Source organism: Nerophis ophidion, linkage group LG05 (assembly GCF_033978795.1).
Source record: "Nerophis ophidion isolate RoL-2023_Sa linkage group LG05, RoL_Noph_v1.0, whole genome shotgun sequence".
Lineage (NCBI taxonomy): Eukaryota > Metazoa > Chordata > Actinopteri > Syngnathiformes > Syngnathidae > Nerophis > Nerophis ophidion.
Window position 1 is genome coordinate 67,869,308 of NC_084615.1, and position 18,615 is coordinate 67,887,922.

Here is an 18,615-nt window from a genome sequence, read left to right on the forward strand (position 1 = left end):
CGACTATCAGCCCAGGCGTATCCACACAATGATTACAATTAAAGTAATTGGTCCTTTTTCAAAACTGACAATATTTTATGAAAAACAAGAATAATTTTGGAAGACATGATGTATTCTTTTTCCCCAACAATTGTTATTATATTCCCCTTGATTATGTTTTTTTTTAATATTATATCAAGGAAAAGCAACAGATTCAAGAAGACATGCAACTACTTCAGCAACAAGAAGATGTGCAGGCCACCAGTAAAGCTATTTTAGATCAGCTATTCCCTTGTCACTGGAAAAAAGCTGTAAAACAGTGTCATTAGGCCGCCGCACACAACTAGAGGAAAATCCCATGTGAGTTGGCAGTGGTATTACAAGCTACCTTAGCAGGAGTCTAAGTCCCCTGCAAGGCAACTCTGATCCGTTCCAATCCTCACCATGGGCTAATAGTAACACTCACTATGTGGACTAAAATGGATTAACAAGAGATCCACTATTCTTAGCAGTCAATACATGTTGTTTGTAGAAAGAGTAAGGCTGTTAATTAGTTCTTGAACTGAAATGCCATCATAAGTAAAAGCCATTATTGTGGTCCGTTGTAATGGATCAACTCTGAAGTCAAGTCTTACCTGTGCAGGTGAAACACTTGACATGAAAGTGAGTATCTTGAACCCGAACCACCTCTCCCTTGCACACTTCCCGACATCGTTGACAACGAATTGGCCCAGCGCTTCGCTCATCTCCTGTAGAGCCACGGTGGTACTCTGTAGCGGATAGAAAGAGTATCATTGCTGAACATGATACCTAAACCTATGCTTTTTGAAAAAGACAACATTTATAATTGCAAAACCAGAACATCTTAATTTAGCATTTCATGCTGCAAAAAACGTGGTTCAACCGCTTACCATGGTGTTAGCATGTGGATTTTTTACAACACTTATTTCAAATCAAGGACCAACTTTAAAGGAAAAGAGCACTTTTTTCAAGAACATCTTTCACTTTTTTGTTAGTCCAAAACAGTGAAAAACTTCTAGCAAAAGGCATCTGACAATGCATGTAATGGAAAGTCATCTATATTGCTTATGAAGCCTTTGAAAAAAACTGCCAATAACACTCCATTAACATGCCGAGACCTGCATATTAACCAAGCTATAGCGACTTTGTTATTGTCAGAGCCAAAATCGAGGAACAACATTTCCAGAGTAGTAACACAGCGCCTTGCTCACAGAGACATTTACACTATTCCTCCATCCACTAACGAGAGGTAAACTAGCTACTTAGCTGCTATTGCTGCTGCTGAATCACCTCTGAGTTTGGATAATTTCATGCTGGATTATAATTCATGTGTCACACCTGTACACTAGAACAGCTGTCACCAACCTTCCATATTTATATATATATATATATATATATATATATATATATATATATATATATATATATATATATATATATATATATATATATATATTAAGGGTGTGGAAAAAAATCGATTCGAATTTGAATCGCAATTCTCACAATTTGCGAGTCAGAATCGATTGTCTTTTTTTTTTAATCTATTTATTTATTTCTTTTTTAATCAATCCAACAAAACAATACACAACAATACCATAACATTGCAATCCAATTCAAAAACCAAACCTGACCCAGCAACACTCAGAACTGCAATAAACAGAGCAATTGAGGAGACACAAACACGACACAGAACAAACCAAAAGTAGCGAAACAAAAATGAATATTATCAACAACAGTAACAATATTACTTATAATTTCAGCATAGCAGTGATTAAAATTCCCTCACTGAGATTATCATTAGACATTAATACAAATTTAAAAAAAAGAACAATAGTGTCACAGTGGTTTACACTTGCATCGCATCTCATAAGCTTGACAACACACTGTGTCCAATTTTTTCACAAAGATAAAATAAGTCATATTTATGGTTCGTTTAATCGTTAAAACACATTTACATTATTGCAATCAGTTGATAAAACATTATCCTTTACAATTATGAAAGCTTTTTTAAAAAAAATCTACTACTCTGCTAGCATGTCAGCAGACTGGGGTAGATCCTGCTGAAATTCTATGTATTGAATGAATACAGAATCGTTCAGAATCGGAAAAATATCGTTTTTGAATCGAGAATTGCGTTGAATTGAAAACATCGATTTATAATTGAATCGCGACCTCAAGAATCGATATTGAATCGAATCGTGGGATACCCAAAGATTCGCAGCCCTAATATATATATATATTAATATGTGTATATATATAGATATATATATCTATATACATACTGTATATATACATGCATATTTATTTGTGTATATATACATATGTGTGTATACTAGAGTTGTCCTGGTACCGATATTTTATACCAAAATGTATTTCGATACTTTTTGAATTAAAGGGGACCACAAAAAATATTATTGTCGTTATTTTAACAGAAAATCTTAAAACACATTAAACATATGTTTATTCTTGCTATCTAAGTAGATTTTTGTCATAAAATAAGATAGTGAACATACTTGTTCACAACTATTTTAGTAGTGAGGAAACAAAGGTTCTAAATATGGCTGCTGACATATGCAGTTACATATTGTGCCATTTCCCATTCTATTATTTTGTCAAAATTATGAGGGACAAGCAGTACAAAATGGATTATTTATCTACTTATTAATTTACTGTTAATATCTGCTTACTTTCTGTTTTAACATGTTTCATCTACACATCTGTTGAAATGATATAGGCACTCATTCCTTTGTAGTTTGGATACTTTACATTAGTTTTAGGTGATACTACACATTTTGATATCAATCCAATAGTCACAGGATTATACATTGGTAATAAGTAATGTTCTCCTTTGTCCAGGGACATTTCCGTACTTCATAAATATTTTTTTTTTAAATGACAAAAGATTTTGAGATGATAAAAAATATCGACGTAATCATTGTATTATCTAGTCGATAATGGCTTTTGTACTTGATATTGTTACAATCGATCCATGTATAGATCTAACAATTTGTTTAAACCTCGCTTGTTGTTAGCGGTTAGCTATTGTATCCTCCTACGGTGTTAAGTGAAGCATGTTTAACTATTCCTCGTTCTGCAGGGATGATATTTGTAAGAAACAAAGTTTATTTGTCGCCATGGAGACAAGGATTAGTGGTTAAGAAACAGCTAAAACACTGCCGACTGCGGATGGACGTTAGCCGCTAGCGAGCTAGGTAGCAATGTTTTAAAGCTTCAGCGTTTATAGTTTCACATTTATCATTTGTTTTTAAGCCAAAATCCATTCTGCTTCATATGGCTTCACACTGTGTCTGCTTGTATGTACTGCGTAGGCATGAGTTGCCGAACATGCGCCTCTCCCCGTATTACAAGCATTGTCAAGACCTGACAGCGGGGCGCCGTCATGTCCGTTAAAAAAGTACCGGTATTTTTCAGAAGCATTATAGCACTTTTTTTAAGTCATTAGTAGCCCAGTACTTGATTGGTATCGGTAAATAGTAGAACCCAGTCACTGTTGTGGTATGTTTTTTTTTCCCGTGAAACGTTTAGCAATAATGCACTAATGCTCAAAATCTCTTGCAAAGTCTGACATCACTTGTGGTAGCAAACAGAACCCGCTTTCTAGCAAACAGAACCCGCTTTCGATGTTGTTGTTGACGGACGCAGCGTCTGTGAAATCAACTTGTCCAGGAAAGAAATGTCTGTAAAGTTTAAAATGACCAAAACACTGTAAATATTATTGCCTTTTACTACATTACACATACAGAATACTTACAGCATGATTATAAAAAACAGTGTTGGAGGTTTTTGTTAGAGCGCATAGGACGAGTAAGTCAATCCCCATTACTTGTATTGTTAGCCGCTTTTACTGGCATTTTTTTTCACTAAGTAAAGAAAGAACAAAAAATATATATATACTATCAGTGTTCTTATTTACGGTTTTCTTTTAACATGGGGTGTTATGAGAAGAATGTAAATGGAAGAAAAAATTGAAGGTATATGGTATAGTGTTCCACTGCACTGTGTTACTATCTATATAGGGTTCTTTTTACATGTCTTTGAATATCAAAAATGATAAAAGGTGAGATAAGGTAGGTGCATCTTTAAAAAAAAAAACTCATTAGCATTAAAAATAAAATTGTGCAATGAGTGTTTTATTGTTGTTTTGTTCTAATATTAACTTTTGTTAATAAACTCATTGGGCAGTGTGGGCCCCAGTTATTTATGTTCAACTGTTTATTAAACATCAGTGTGTGAATGTGTGTGTAAAAGGTTGGATGTGATTTGGCTATCATTCCAGGTACTAAAGCGCTGTATAAATACAGACCATTTACCATTAATCCAAATGTCAATCAACATGGCCAGTCAATCAGTAAATCGCAAAGCCCATAAATAAATCATATTAGAAAAGTAGGGGAGGGTAGTTTGTCAGGTAAAGGGGAATTTAAATACTTTCAATATGACAAGAACTTTAAAAACATGTTGATGATACTTCCACCAATTCAATTTTAATCGCTTGGTAAATGACAATTGTGTCTTTGTTATAGCCACCAACAAGGCTGTTGTTGTTCAAATGTTCAATGCCGTTAAGTACTTCACCCACGTGTTTATCTCTCAACTCACAGTCTCCATAGTCCCAGGCGTTTCACACAATAAGATGTATGCTCTAAAAGTGTTATTTAAATAAAACACAAACCCAGCCTTCATAACACAAAGCCTGTGACCAACTATCTGCAGTCATGCTTGTTCATTCACCTCTTTATCCTCCTCAAGGAGCATCCGAGTGGTCCTACAGTGTTGGAGAGGTGTAATGGCAGGATAAGCAGCTAGTACTGCTCTCTACGTGAATAGCTGACTGAAGGACTTTGCTATTAAAGTGATGGTAGCACATGGGCTGGCGTGCTCTCGCTACTGGTTCCATTTCGCTAGAGGAATCTCAAAGGACTTGCAGTACTTAAAACGTCTGAGAGCTTTGCACGCCTCATATCCTGAGTGCAGTGAGAACAGTCTTGATATACGTTCATGGGCTGGAGACAGAATGTATGCATAACTGTAGTGTACTTTCCTCTTCAAATCACAAGAGTGGGCATTGGAAACATGCAAGCATGATTAATTCCAACTTCCAGTCTCCCACTCTCAAGTCACTGTTAATTCATTGTTTCCTTTACAATGCTGGTGGCACCACTAGATTCCACCGGAATCCACTGAATAAGTGCTTAGCTACTGCAATGAAGAATGACATTTCCTTGTGAATGTTTGTGTGTCAGGGACAGGGTATGCTTGTTTTTCATCACAAACCACCATGAACATTGAACAGTGATCTCATCAGGTGTGAAAAGGCGATAATGGGAACTAAGCTTGTGCCAAATTCTGCTGGATACACAGAAGCAATTTATTTACAATGGTGACCTTCTGAAATGGTGCCAAAACAAACTGGCAAGTCTGGAATATCCTCCGCTTTCAGAGTCCAGCCAGGAAACATTTCCGTGGTGGTGGAACCCTTGCTGACCTTATTTCAGTTGAAAGATTCACATTATTTCATTTAGCTTAATTAATGTAATCAAAAAAATGCTTGCTTAATATCGAGAGTGCATGTGCATGACAAAGAGCTGCACCTAAGCATAAAATCCACATCTACAATCAGATCAGGAGCTTAAGAATTATGCAACTGTATTTAATTGTCTGAGTGTGTGCATAGCCATTTAACCAAGTTGTCTAAAACCATTAGAGCGCTTGAGACCAGCCCCACATCCTTATCCCATGCAGAGATGTGAGTCATCCTACGAACGAGGACCCCTGAGCAACAGGTGTTATACCAGACTTAATTATTGGCCCGTGCCAGGAAGAAAATCCAGCCTCCAGCTGACAGGTGATAAGAACAAGGCCAGGGGGCAGTGAGGCAGACAGCATCCCCAGAGACCAAGAGGCTGCTACTATTTCTGCCTCTGACCTGACAGCCACGGCAAGGAGCACACTTGGAGCACAGTCACAAGGGATGCAGGGATACAGGTGACGATGAGGAATGAAGAGATAGCAATCACAGAAGAAAACAATTGTGATGACATTGTGGGATTAAATTGAAAAAAAAAAAAGATAACTGAAGACGATTATGAACTGATTTGGCTGCAGGACCCACCATCAGCCCTAAATGACAAGTAGTGACCTAAATTGGTCATCAATACACACGGGCTGAATTATTTCAAGAATGTATTCTTGACCAGGACCAATTGTGGATATTTTTGTTAATAGTTAATAAGAAAAAAATCAGTATCTCTGAAAATCCCTGCCAAAAAGTTGAATATTTCAAACAACCTGTTCACTTTTTAATCAAAAATCTAACTGCAAAAAGATCCTGATGCTTAAATTGATCCCTTTAGTCTGCCATATTGCACAATATTCTAATCTATCTTAATGCAAAAGTAAGAATTTACAACAGGGAATCAGTTTTCATAGTTCACTTATAAGAGCCATACAAAAGACGCTCTGTAGTCTGGAAATGCGGTATATATTGAGTAATGAATTTCAGTTATTTGGTTGTACAACCACATTATTTTCCATTCCTTTATTCTAGACTAGGTTACGGAAGTCGCTCCAGTGCTCCATTTTTTTTTTGTAGATGATCTAATAAGCTCTGAACCCGTTGCCAAAGGTTAGTAAATACAACCACTAATTATTTGGATTTACATGATGTCAAGTCCGGCTCATTAAATATTGGGACGGCGTGACGCAGTAGAAGAGTGGCCGTGCGCAACCCGAGGGTCCATGGTTCAATCCCCACCTAGTACCAACCTCGTCACGTCCATTGTGTCCCAAGCAAGACACTTCACCCTTGCTCCTGATGGATGCTGGTTAGCGCCTTGCATGGCAGCTCCCTCCATCAGTGTGTGAATGTGTGTGTGAATGGGTAAATGTGTAAGTAGTGTCAAAGCGCTTTGAGTACCTTGAAGGTAGAAAAGCGCTATACAAGTACAACCCATTTATCATTTATTTATCATTTGAATATGCCTAGTGGTCCAGCCAGCTTCTGTTCTCAATGGATACTAGGCGCCATTTAGCGTTTCGAGAAGAAAATGGCCCTATGCTTACGTTGTTTTCGGCTGTACGAACTGTTCTCAATGGATACTAGGCGCCATATAGCGTTTCGAGAAGAAAATGGCCCTATGCTTACGTTGTTTTCGGCTGTACGAACTGTTTAAACCGCGAATAGGATAAACGGTTCTTCAGAGTTTTTTGAGAAGTAATCAAGAAGGGCAGCAGATTGCAAGATTTTACTAAAGTCAACGAGAGAAATAGCCCTCGAACATAGCACTCCAGTCTAAGGGTGCATAGTCAAAGACCGCACGAGATCACAGTGACCACTTCGTTAAAGGTTTGTTTGATATACTTTTGATATACTTTACTTGTTTAGTATTTCCAATTGAAGTTTTGTCCTGAGATTGTTTGCACATACGTTTATCAGTCAATGTCCATGATACTTTGTAAGGAAAGGTACTTTCCATGTCTCCCCTCTTAATAACTTTGTACACATATATGTCAGCGTACATATGACAACAGGACAAAAATCTAATATGGTGATGATTTGGTAATTGTTTGTTTGTTAAAAGGATATGTAGTCACGGGTGTCAGCTGCCGGGTGCTAGAGTTGTCTTAATTTGTTTACATGGACGCGTCTTCGCAAGATGCCAATTAAATCATGAAATGCAAAACTTACCCGAAAAAAAGGATGCAGGTTGTGTTGATACCAATTATCTTGACCCCCACAAAAAAGTTGTAGACCTCCGTGCTTTTGCAAGTTTTCATCTGTTTTGTCGTGTAGAATGACATGAAGAGCAGAAGATATTTTGATATGTCTGGGACCACCACCAATCATTGATATCACTCGACAAATAAAGTTGATAAAATAAAGGTATTCATTCCACTGCGTAGTCAGATTTTTTTGCTCATTATGTGCTTTTTAGCTGGAAGACCTAGACCGCTTGCGTGCTCAGACATTTCGTTTGCTGCTTGCTGCACAACAGCCATCTTGGCTTGGTTGGCAACCATTTTTTTTTCACCTCTAGAATAAGTCACAAGATGGAATACAAGCAATTCCAAGTAAATTTCTTTACACATCTGTATAATCTTAATCTTGACTGGCTAATTCTAATGGAAATCCAACCTGACCTATACTAAGAATATATAGTCTGTGTATAAGTGAAATTTACACAACAAAGCCATGGTCTGCAGCAGTGAAATGATCAGAACTCTGCTCCCCACCCTCTGGCTTCAACTCACCCTTCCTTCATCATCCTTGAACTCAGCCAAGACCTTGGAAAGGAGCATTCATCAAAGCTACGAGTGTCCACTCAGTGCTACCACTAACATTCTGCTACAGCGAGACAGGATAGCAAAGGGTCGCACCTCCACTGACAGCGTGAATGATCACTCAATCCTACCACAGGCCAAGGTCATGGAGAAAAGGGGATACACAATACAATTGTTAATCTTTCCCACTGGTTATCATTCCATTTAAGCGGTATACTTGTTTCCTCTACACAATGTACAGGTTTAGTATCACTTGTCAACTGTGAGCATTGTCATGGATATATGAATACAATTATCATTTTAATTCCACATTGATGCCTATATTTCGTCTCCCAACCCTGCCAAGATCCAGAACTGTCTATACAAATATAATGGCTGGGAGGCTCACAATTGTATGCAACACTTTGTGGAATAAACTTCCGACATTAATATAATATATTTGTATTTGTGTATCTTTAAAAAAAAAAAAGGGTTCCTATTCTAAAAATACAAATGATGATGCTGGAGTAGTTTTGCTCTCATTTAGCAAGGCTCTGTTACTATGATTTTATTTAGTCAGACGGTGTCTTACTGTATGGCGTGTCTCATTTTGCAAAGCTAGGTTTTACCGGTAAAGAAACACATTTTCTTTAAATAATATGTTGTGATAAGTAGGGATGGGCAATATGGCCTAAAATCTATATCGCCATGTATGTTGCATAATCTGCGATAACAATATATATTACTGTATCTCTTTGACACGGTTGAACCATTTAAAAATCGGCTACAGAAGATCCTAGATCCGAGATCCTGCTGACAAATGCAGTTACATATTAAGTAATTTTCGTTTGTATTATTTTTATCAAAATTATGATTCATCTATTGGCTAATTTACTGTTAATTTAGTAGCTACTTTCTGTTGTAACATGGTTTCCTTATAAACTTCTGTTAAAATGTAATAAGCGCTGATTCATATGTTGTTTAGCTACTTTACACTAGTTTTGGGCAATAAACTATAACAAAAACAACAAAAGGTTTTTGATAACAAAAAATATCGATCTAACCACTGTGGTTTCGACCTGATACTATACCACTTGGTATCCTCATTGTTGATATTTGTATCGATTCCACCTATTTTACGTCAAGAGCTCGAGCCTGTGGTTAGCACATCTTCCTACAGCGTGCAGTGTAGCATCTTTAGCTAATCCGCGTCCTCCAATGATGATATTAGGGATTAGGGATGCAGGATATTGGGAAAAATCTAATTGAAATAGTTTTCTACAAATTGTGATAGCGATTCGATTTGCTATTTTTTATGTTTTATACATGCATATAACTGTGAAAATAACAAGTGAAAGAAGACATGTTACTTTCAGACTGTCAATCAACATATTATTGTCTCAAGGTACCACACATTAAAACAATATGCAGTAGTTTCCTTTCAAAAATGTTTGGCTATATGCAGACACACTCAGAGCTTGTGTTTGCAACATGTTCTTGAACTGAAGAAATAACCGATAAAAACTTTACAGTGTTTGTAATGTAATTGTAATATCTAATAATAATGCAAGTAATCATTCAAAAGGATCTCTACTTGTATTTCTTATTACTGTATATTTTGTAATCATTTGACTGTAATTGGAAGGTAAATAACTTTTAGTTATCCTAAATAAACAAACAAACAAATACAATTTAGTCTCATCTCAGTAAGCAAAAATTTAACTTAAATAAATATTTAACTAAAACACTATGGAAGGTAGTTTTTTGTTTGTTGCCATCACGGGATCAGGGAATTTTTTCGTTTGAAAGTGTTGCTAGGCTCATATTGCCCATACATGTTGAAGCTGAAATAACAGGACATTCAGCTTTGTAATCATACATTTTCCTCTTACTTTTCGTTACTTTGCGGAACTTCTCATTAATGAGTCGCGAGTAGGGAGGCAATATCCGGGCTTCCTGTGTGTGTAAGTGAGTGGTCTTGCTCTCTGACCACAAAGATAAACATTGTGAATGCATGAAAGAGGGCCCACTTAGTTCAGCTATTCTACTGTGAAATAAAGGTAGTTTAATTGCCGCCATGGAATGCAGGAATACTGTTTTAGAAGTATTATTGTATTTTCTGACCTGGTCATTAAGCTGTAAAACTTTAATTAACCTGACATCGTTTTAATGTAAAAAAAACCCATCAAATTAATCACAGGTCAACTATGGATTAGGGCTGCAAATAATAATGACTAATGACAAATAATGACTATTTTAACAATTGACTCATCGTTGACTATTTAAACGATTAGTTGACTCATCAGATTAGAGTACATTATTATTAATGTACACTTATTTGAAGGCTCTATTTTAGCCATCAACTTTTAAATTTAGCTTGAGACATTTTAAGCATGTCCTAACCGCAAACGTGACCACTTAATTCAAAAATATTGGTTTATAATGTAACAGGGTCTCTGCAGGTTTCAACAAGTCAAATGTAAGAATTTTTAAGACCATAGTAAAAGAAAATTTAAATCCACTACACATCCATTCTGATAAAAAAAAAAAAAAGTCCAAGTAAATCCTTCCAGAGATTTGTGGCGTTTTGGAATTTTTGACAGAGACTTTTTCTAGATTTTCGACTATTTAAATAACATTCTATTTATTTTCATCAAAATGTCTACAAATGTTGCCCTCTGGCTTCAATTCTGGGTTTTGATCCGAGATTTAGACCTTTCTGCGTCACGCTTAAGACTTTGTATGACATTTTTTAAACTAAATTTAAGACATTTTAAGGTCTTAAGTTCAAGTAATTGGAGTTAAGACTTGTTAAGATCCCGCAGGTACACCTTGTAACTGTGCTGCTAATTAGGCTGTTACAAAAATAATAAACCCATCAAACTTGTGTCCATTTTAAAGCAAGTACAGACAAACTGGCAATAAAAACCAAGTATCAATTTCTATATAAAGAAAGGACTGTCAGAATAGCAGCAATAAAAACAATCAATCATTGCAGTTGCCGAAGTATGTAGAGAGGAATACCCAATTAATTCATGCTATGCGTTGATGATGATATAATGCTGGAAGTGCTGTGGTGAAAGTGATGCTCACTTCAGATTGCCTCAAGTCCCTCACAGTTATCAGTGTTTTGACACAATAAGAGTCCTTCTGACCTTTGATTGATTGATTGATTGGATTGATTGATTGAAACTTTTATTAGTAGATTGCAGAATTCAGTACATATTCCGTAAAATTGACAAATAAATGGTAACACCCGAATAAGTTTTTCAACTTGTTTAAGTCGGGGTCCATGTTATTCAATTCATTTGTGTGGTACACGTTTGTGGGTAAAAGATATTTAACTTGTGACATCTGTAGTCTATACTGATCTGTCATGCTGGTGTACCAGACGCCAGTTTGTGTGGCTTTGTTACTCCCGGACACCTTAAGTATTTCAATCTGGCCCGCCGGACATTCCCAAATAATTATTTTAGATCTTTAAGATGGAAACTGTAGCTGCCATTATGATGTGCAGTGATGTTTTTCAAATGACCGTAAGTCTGGAACTATACAAAGTATTTCAATGGTTGGAATCTGCGCTTTTGCGTGATATAGACTTATACTTAGACACACTTTAATGATCCACAAGGGAAATTGTTCAACACAGTAGCTCAATTACAATGATGGAAAGTGTAAGGATATACTAGTTACTATGGTAATTATTAGTTACTATGGTGATTAATTAGTTACTATGGTAATCTAAGTCACAGCAGCTCAAACGAGGCACCAAGCATTGGGGGTGGGGAGCGTTTCCACAGAGTGTCACCTTGAAATGTGGGTGTCAGGGACAGACGTGGAAGGAGATTTTCACAACAAAGTTCTAAAGCTTAGTTATATATCAGATTGAATATTGTTTTTTTACCCTTTGCTGTTAGTTGCATATTGGTCGCGTTTTGCTTGACTGTAAAATATGTCAATCGAGAGGGTGTGTGGCGTTCATATGTTGTCAATATTCAGTGTTTTATCGTTCATAGAAAAATTTGATATCCCATTCCATTTTTTAAGGCGGTCTGTCAAAACGTTTTTAGCATTCAATCAGACGTTATTGTGAGGTTTTATATTAAGTGTTCCTAAAAATAGATCTAGTGGCCCTCAGACACATTTCTTTCTCTAAATTTGGCCCCCCAGTCAAAATAATTGCCCAGGCCTGCCTTAAGAGTACGCACTGAACATTGAATCAACAGCTGGGTCTTTTAGCTAATTTCCTTGCGCTCTCACATCTCAATCAGGACGTTTGTTTGGTGGAGGTGAGTGTAATAGACGCTAGTTAGGATGGCTGAGTAGACCCTGGTTTGAGCCCAAGGAGGGACCAAGCAGGTTAAACAGGTAGGAAAAAGTTAGACTGGACACATACAACCCAGCTCAACATGAAAGGGTCCAGTAGACAGTCAGTGCTGTGTGTAAGTATTCTGTGTGCGAGTACGGCCTCTGGGCTATCACACCCAATGCAGTGGAAAGCATCGCACACGCTTCAGCTTACTAGGTCCATTCATGTCCGAGCCAGAAGAGTGCCTGGGGGAAGAGGGGAACACATGTTCACTGACTGACTTAGTGACTGGAAGATCTGCTCTGAAGCTCTGATGTGTTTCATGCCAACAGACCCATGTTCAATCGGCATGTTCCACCACCATCTGCCTACTGTAACAATGCTCACACACACACACACCTCCAGCTCCACCTCCAACCTATTCAACTGTGCACATTGAACCTACAGGCTATGCTCTCTTAGAACAGACCAGAGCCATGGAGAGAGTATGGACAACTCGGTTTTGGTTTGTGGCAAACAAGGCGCCATGTAGTCACGCTATGGGCTTTTGACCAATTAGAGAGTATGACCACACACTCTCTCAAATTATTGGTCATAAGCCCATCACGTGACAACCAACTTTGAAACCCAGTTGTTCATACTATCTCTATAGACGTCTCTGGAACAGACTACAGAGTGATCGATTTATACATGGAGCAATATGACACGGAGGTGTCTACAACAGGAAGTGAACGTTATGCCCTGAGCATTAGGGCTCGAAACTCACTCTGTAACCTTCACAAATTGAAATGGAATATAACATATTCAAACACTCAAATAAAATCAATATGACCCTTAAAAAGCTGGAACAACATTTACATGTTCCTTTTTCCAAGAAAGTATGTTTTGTCCATCTATTCAATTTTTTAAATTTAATTTATTACTTTTTTTTTTTGACATAAATTGTGTTTAATTCACTTTGTGTGTATCTTTGTACTTTATTAGCACATTCAACAATGCTGCATAGGGCTGCAGCTATCAATTATATCAGTTTTAGTTGATTCGTTTGTTCAATTAATCGAGTAATTGGATGAAACACACTTTATAGCCTCAATAAGTATTTTAGGGAAATAGCTTCAAAAAATTGCCATTAACATCATTCTTTTTTTCTGATAAATGCACATCATCAACATTGAAATTGCATTTTTAACATGTGTGCATCAATACAAAATATAGATTATATCAATTAAAGAAAACTCTTTGCTGTTTGCCGCCACACAGATGATTTCACCACCGCTCTCGAGAGTGCCGATGTCCGCATATGTAAGTAAAGTTAGGGGCATTTTATGCGGTCTGGATTTTATACATTTTTCTCAGTTACACTCAAATGATTAATCAAATCAACATAATTTAAACTGAAATTAACTGATTAATCATTGCAGCCCAAATAGTGTGATGATACTGATAATTTAATTTTGATCACAATAACAGTGATATGAAGATTTTATATTATACATCCTTATTCGATAATAAATATTTCCTTTATTAACTATGCCCTACAACAGTGGTTTCAATCTTTTTTCAGTGATGTACCCCATGTGAACATTTTTTTAATTCAAGTACCCCCTAATTATAGCAAGGCAGCATTATTCAATAAATATATATTTATAAAGGATTTTTGAATTGTCGCTATTTTTAGAATATTTTTGAAAAAATCTCACGTACCCTTAGCATACCTTCAAGTACCCCCAGGGGTACGCATACCCCCATTTGAGAAGCACTGGCCTACAACATTTTTGGACTGTGGGATAACTGTATATATATTTTCTAGTTCCCAATTGCATGCAGCAGTCAGGCAAGGTGGCACCAAGAGAGTGAGGCTCAACAATGCACATCATTACAATGATAAAGGGGTGTATGACTGATGTAGTATTTGGTTTTTCGGACAGAAAGGGTCTGAGACTGGGTGTTTTTAATTCCCGACAACAGAAGGATCTACAGTATATTTTTTTAAATGATAAAGGGGTGTATGACTGATGCAGTATTTGGTTCTTCGGACAGAAAGTGTCTGACACTGGGTGTTCTTAATTCCCAACAAAAGAAGGAGATACAGTATATTTTTATGTTTTCCCTTGCCTTCCTCGTGAATCAACATTGAATGATTTGTACAAATGCACAACAACATCCACATGCACAAAGCCCTACGGGGAAAAGCCCTGATTCAGCTGACAGGGGATCAGAGTCGGAGTCAGCTGATACAAGGTCAGCTCAGCATCACGGCAGCCCTTGGGTTAGTGTAAGATAAGTACGACAACGGCCTCCGGGCGTCTTCGTCATGCTCTGCATCACGTTCACATTAAGTCCACAAGACCAGCAGCGAGACCTTCCAATGTTCTTCCAACGACCATGTTGGAGAAGTGACAGGTGGGCTTTTTTATGAGAGGCAACAGCTGAAAGTCTGTGGGGGGATCAAATATTTGTGAAAATGCTTCTTTACACACGTACAACTCAATTTAATCACACATTCAAGCCGCATGAGTGACAGCGAGGCGTTTGTCATGGGAATTTAAAGGCCCACTAAAAACCCACTACAGTCTGATAGTTTATACATCAATGATGAAATCTTAACATTGAAACACATGCCAATACGGCCTTTTTAGTTTACTAAATTGCAATTTTAAATTTTGCGCAATGTATCCTGTTGAAAACGTCGCGGTATGATGACGCGTATGCTGACGCGTGCGTTTGACGTCACCGGTTGTAGCGGACATTTTTTTTCCAGCCCGATCCAAGCTTCAGTATAAGTAGTCTGCTTTAATCGCATAATTACACAGTATTCTGGACATCTGTGTTGCTGAATCTTTTGCAATTTGTTTAATTAATAATGGAGAAGTCAAAGTAGAAAGATGGAGGTGGTAAGCGGTGTATTGCAACTGCCTTCAGTAACACAAACACAGCCGGTGTTTCCTTGTTTGAAATTCCCGAAGGTGAAGCTTTACTATGGGACATAGCGGTCAAGCGAACATGGTTCCCGACCACATGTCAACCGACAGGTTTCGGTGAGAAAATTCTGGTAATAAGTCGGCTCTTACTGTAGTTATGAGCGGAGCTTGCGTTTTCCTGCAGCTGCGTGGCTTCCCTCAGAGACACTGGCTGTCACCACACCCGTGGCCACATCCCTACGACTTTCAGGTAAAATATCATCTCACTAAAACACTAGTAACACAATAAGCAGATAAGGGATTTTCCAGAATGATCTAGTATATGTGTCTAATATCAATCAATCAATCAATCAATGTTTATTTATATAGCCCTAAATCACTAGTGTCTCAAAGGGCTGCACAAACCACTACGACATCCTCGGTAGGCCCACATAAGGGCAAGGAAAACTCACACCTAGTGGGACGTCGGTGACAATGATGACTATGAGAACCTTGGAGAGGAGGAAAGCAATGGATGTCGAGCGGGTCTAACATGATACTGTGAAAGTTCAATCCATAATGGATCCAACACAGTCGCAAGAGTCCAGTCCAAAGCGGATCGCTCCCACTGCCCTCGCCTTTTTTTTTTCTAGTCCTTCACTCTCACATTCCTCATCCACGAATCGATCATCCTCGCTCAAATTAAAGGCCTACTGAAATGAGATTTTCTTATTTAAACGGGGATAGCAGGTCCATTCAATGTGTCATACTAGATCATTTCGCGATATTGCCATATTTTTGCTGAAAGGATTTAGTAGAGAACATCCGCGATAAAGTTTGCAACTTTTGGTGCTAAGAGAAATGCCCTGCCTCTACCGGAAGTCGCAGAATATGACGTCACACGTGTGGGGGCTCCTCACATATTCACATTGTTTTTAATGGGAACCTCCAACAAAAAGTGCTATTCGGACCGAGAAAACGACAATTTCCCCATTAATTTGAGCGAGGATGAAAGATTTGTGTTTGAGGATATTGACAGCGACGGACTAGAAAAAAAAAAAGATTAAAAAAATAAGTTAAAAAATTGCATTGGGACGGATTCCGATGTTTTTAGAGACATTTACTAGGATAATTCTGGGAAATCCCTTATCTTTCTATTGTGTTACTAGTGTTTTAGTGAGTTAAATAGTACCTGATAGTCGGAAGTGTACGTCCACGGGTGTGTTGACGCCAATGTCTCAGGGGAGTCGACGGCAGCTTTATGGACGGCACAAGCTCAGATTTTCTCCAGTAAGACGCGACTTTTTATCACAATTTTCTCACCGAAACCTGCTGGTTGACATTCCGTCATGATTCATGTTTGCTTGACCGCGCTCTGATCCATAGTACAGTTTCACCTCCAGGAATTTTAAACAAGGAATCACCGTGTGTTTGTGTGGCTAAAGGCTAAAGCTTCCCAACTCCATCTTTCTACTGTGACTTCTCCAATATTAATTGAACAAATTGCAAAAAATTCAGCAACACAGATCTCCAAAATACTGTGTAGTTATGCCGTTAAAGCAGACGACTTTTAGCTGTGTGTGTGCAGCGCTCAAATTTCCTTAAAACCTGTGACGTCTTGCGTACACGTCATCATTACACGACGTTTTCAAGAGGAAACTCCAGGGAAATTAAAAATTGTAATTTAGTAAACTAAAAAGGCCGTATTGGCATGTGTTGCAATGTTAATATTTCAAAATTGATGTATAAACTATCAGACTGCGTGGTGGGTAGTCATGGGTTTCAGTAGGCCTTTAATGGGGAAATTGTCGCTTTCTCGGTCCGAATCGCTCTAGCTGCTGGTAGTTATGATTGTAAACAATGCGAGAATGTGAGGAGCTCTACAACCCGTGACGTCACGCGCACATCGTCTGCTACTTCCGGTACAGGCAAGGCTTTTTTATTAGCGACCAAAAGCTGCAAACTTTATCGTCGATGTTCTCTACTAGATCCTTTCAGCAAAAATATGGCAATATCGCGAAATGATCAAGTATGACACATAAATTGGACCTGCTATCCCCGTTTAAATAAGAACATCTCATTTCAGTAGGCCTTTAAGCATTATGGGCGTGAATGCTGAACAGAATGAGGAAGGAATTAGGGTTGGAGAGGCAACAACTGAGATGTGGACGAGCGATCCAAAAAAAAGCCTCAGAGGGGTTGAACTCTGACCAAATGGGACTGACCTATTCCAGTTTTACCACAGCTGCATGGGCCAGAATATTAGAAACACTTTTCAGTGTCATGCAAAGGGCTCACCTGAACTTTAACCTGTGAATCCCCAGCAAATACAAACGCCAGAGAGAAGGGCAACCTTGTTGTATTGGATGCCATGAGACTGTTCAGGTGTGCCTAATGTTTCCTAGGCTACTATATTGTCCAACAGCAGCTCTCAAACTTACCACTGGAACTCATCATGCCCAAGGTGCTCTTCTCCAAAACAAGGCAGTTTCGTCGAAAACGAATCCCATATAGCAGGCGACAATATCCCTCAGAATATTGTATCCATATTGTGTCATTAAGAGGGAATATCCGTTGAAGGCAAATGATGCTCCTCACTCTTCGCAACGCTGCTTCCAGTCCATGTATGTCAACACCGGCCAAACACCGCCAAATTACAAAAGGAAAGATAAAAAAATTAGACTAATTTCCTGGATATTTTGTGTTTTTTTTTTTGTCCAGAGGAGAAATGATGAGTATTAGAAACACATCAGCTCAGTCGAGTCCACCTTCACCTTCTCACTGCCGGCTCCCACTGACCGCCGTGCCGTGCGCGCGCCTCTCTCGCGACTCAACAGAGACACAGCTCGCCGTTTCCGGTTCGGCTTTTCAAAATAAACGGCACACCTTGCTAGGTCTACCTCGAAATGACACGCCAATCAATTTAGGCATTCAGAAAACCTACATGACGAAATCCTCAAACGCACAAAGTTGATAATATCAAATAATAATAATATCCAAATAATGAGTGTGAGCTTGCAATGCTTGACTTGAAAAGACAAATGATACGCCCCCCTGAATGTAATTGGCATTTTATAACTATTAAAGACCTACTGAAATGAATTTTTCTTATTTAAACGAGGATAG

The 18,615-nt window shown here is 38.0% G+C and overlaps 1 protein-coding gene across 2 annotated transcripts in view; it reads right to left on the minus strand.

Moving 5' to 3' along the window:
- ablim3 (actin binding LIM protein family, member 3) overlaps nt 1-18,315 on the minus strand; it is an 87,028-nt gene extending 68,713 nt beyond the window's left edge. The window contains exons 1-2 of one of the 2 annotated variants that reach the window (XM_061901850.1): nt 17,931-18,315; nt 615-749 (exon numbers count right to left, since the gene is read on the minus strand). In XM_061901850.1, the coding sequence (XP_061757834.1) occupies nt 615-749; nt 17,931-17,946 (151 nt within the window). In that variant the 5' untranslated portion in view covers nt 17,947-18,315. The remainder of the gene's footprint in view (nt 1-614; nt 750-17,930) is intronic. The other variant, XM_061901851.1, reaches the window with a different exon arrangement.
- Between the last annotated feature and the right edge of the window lie 300 nt (nt 18,316-18,615).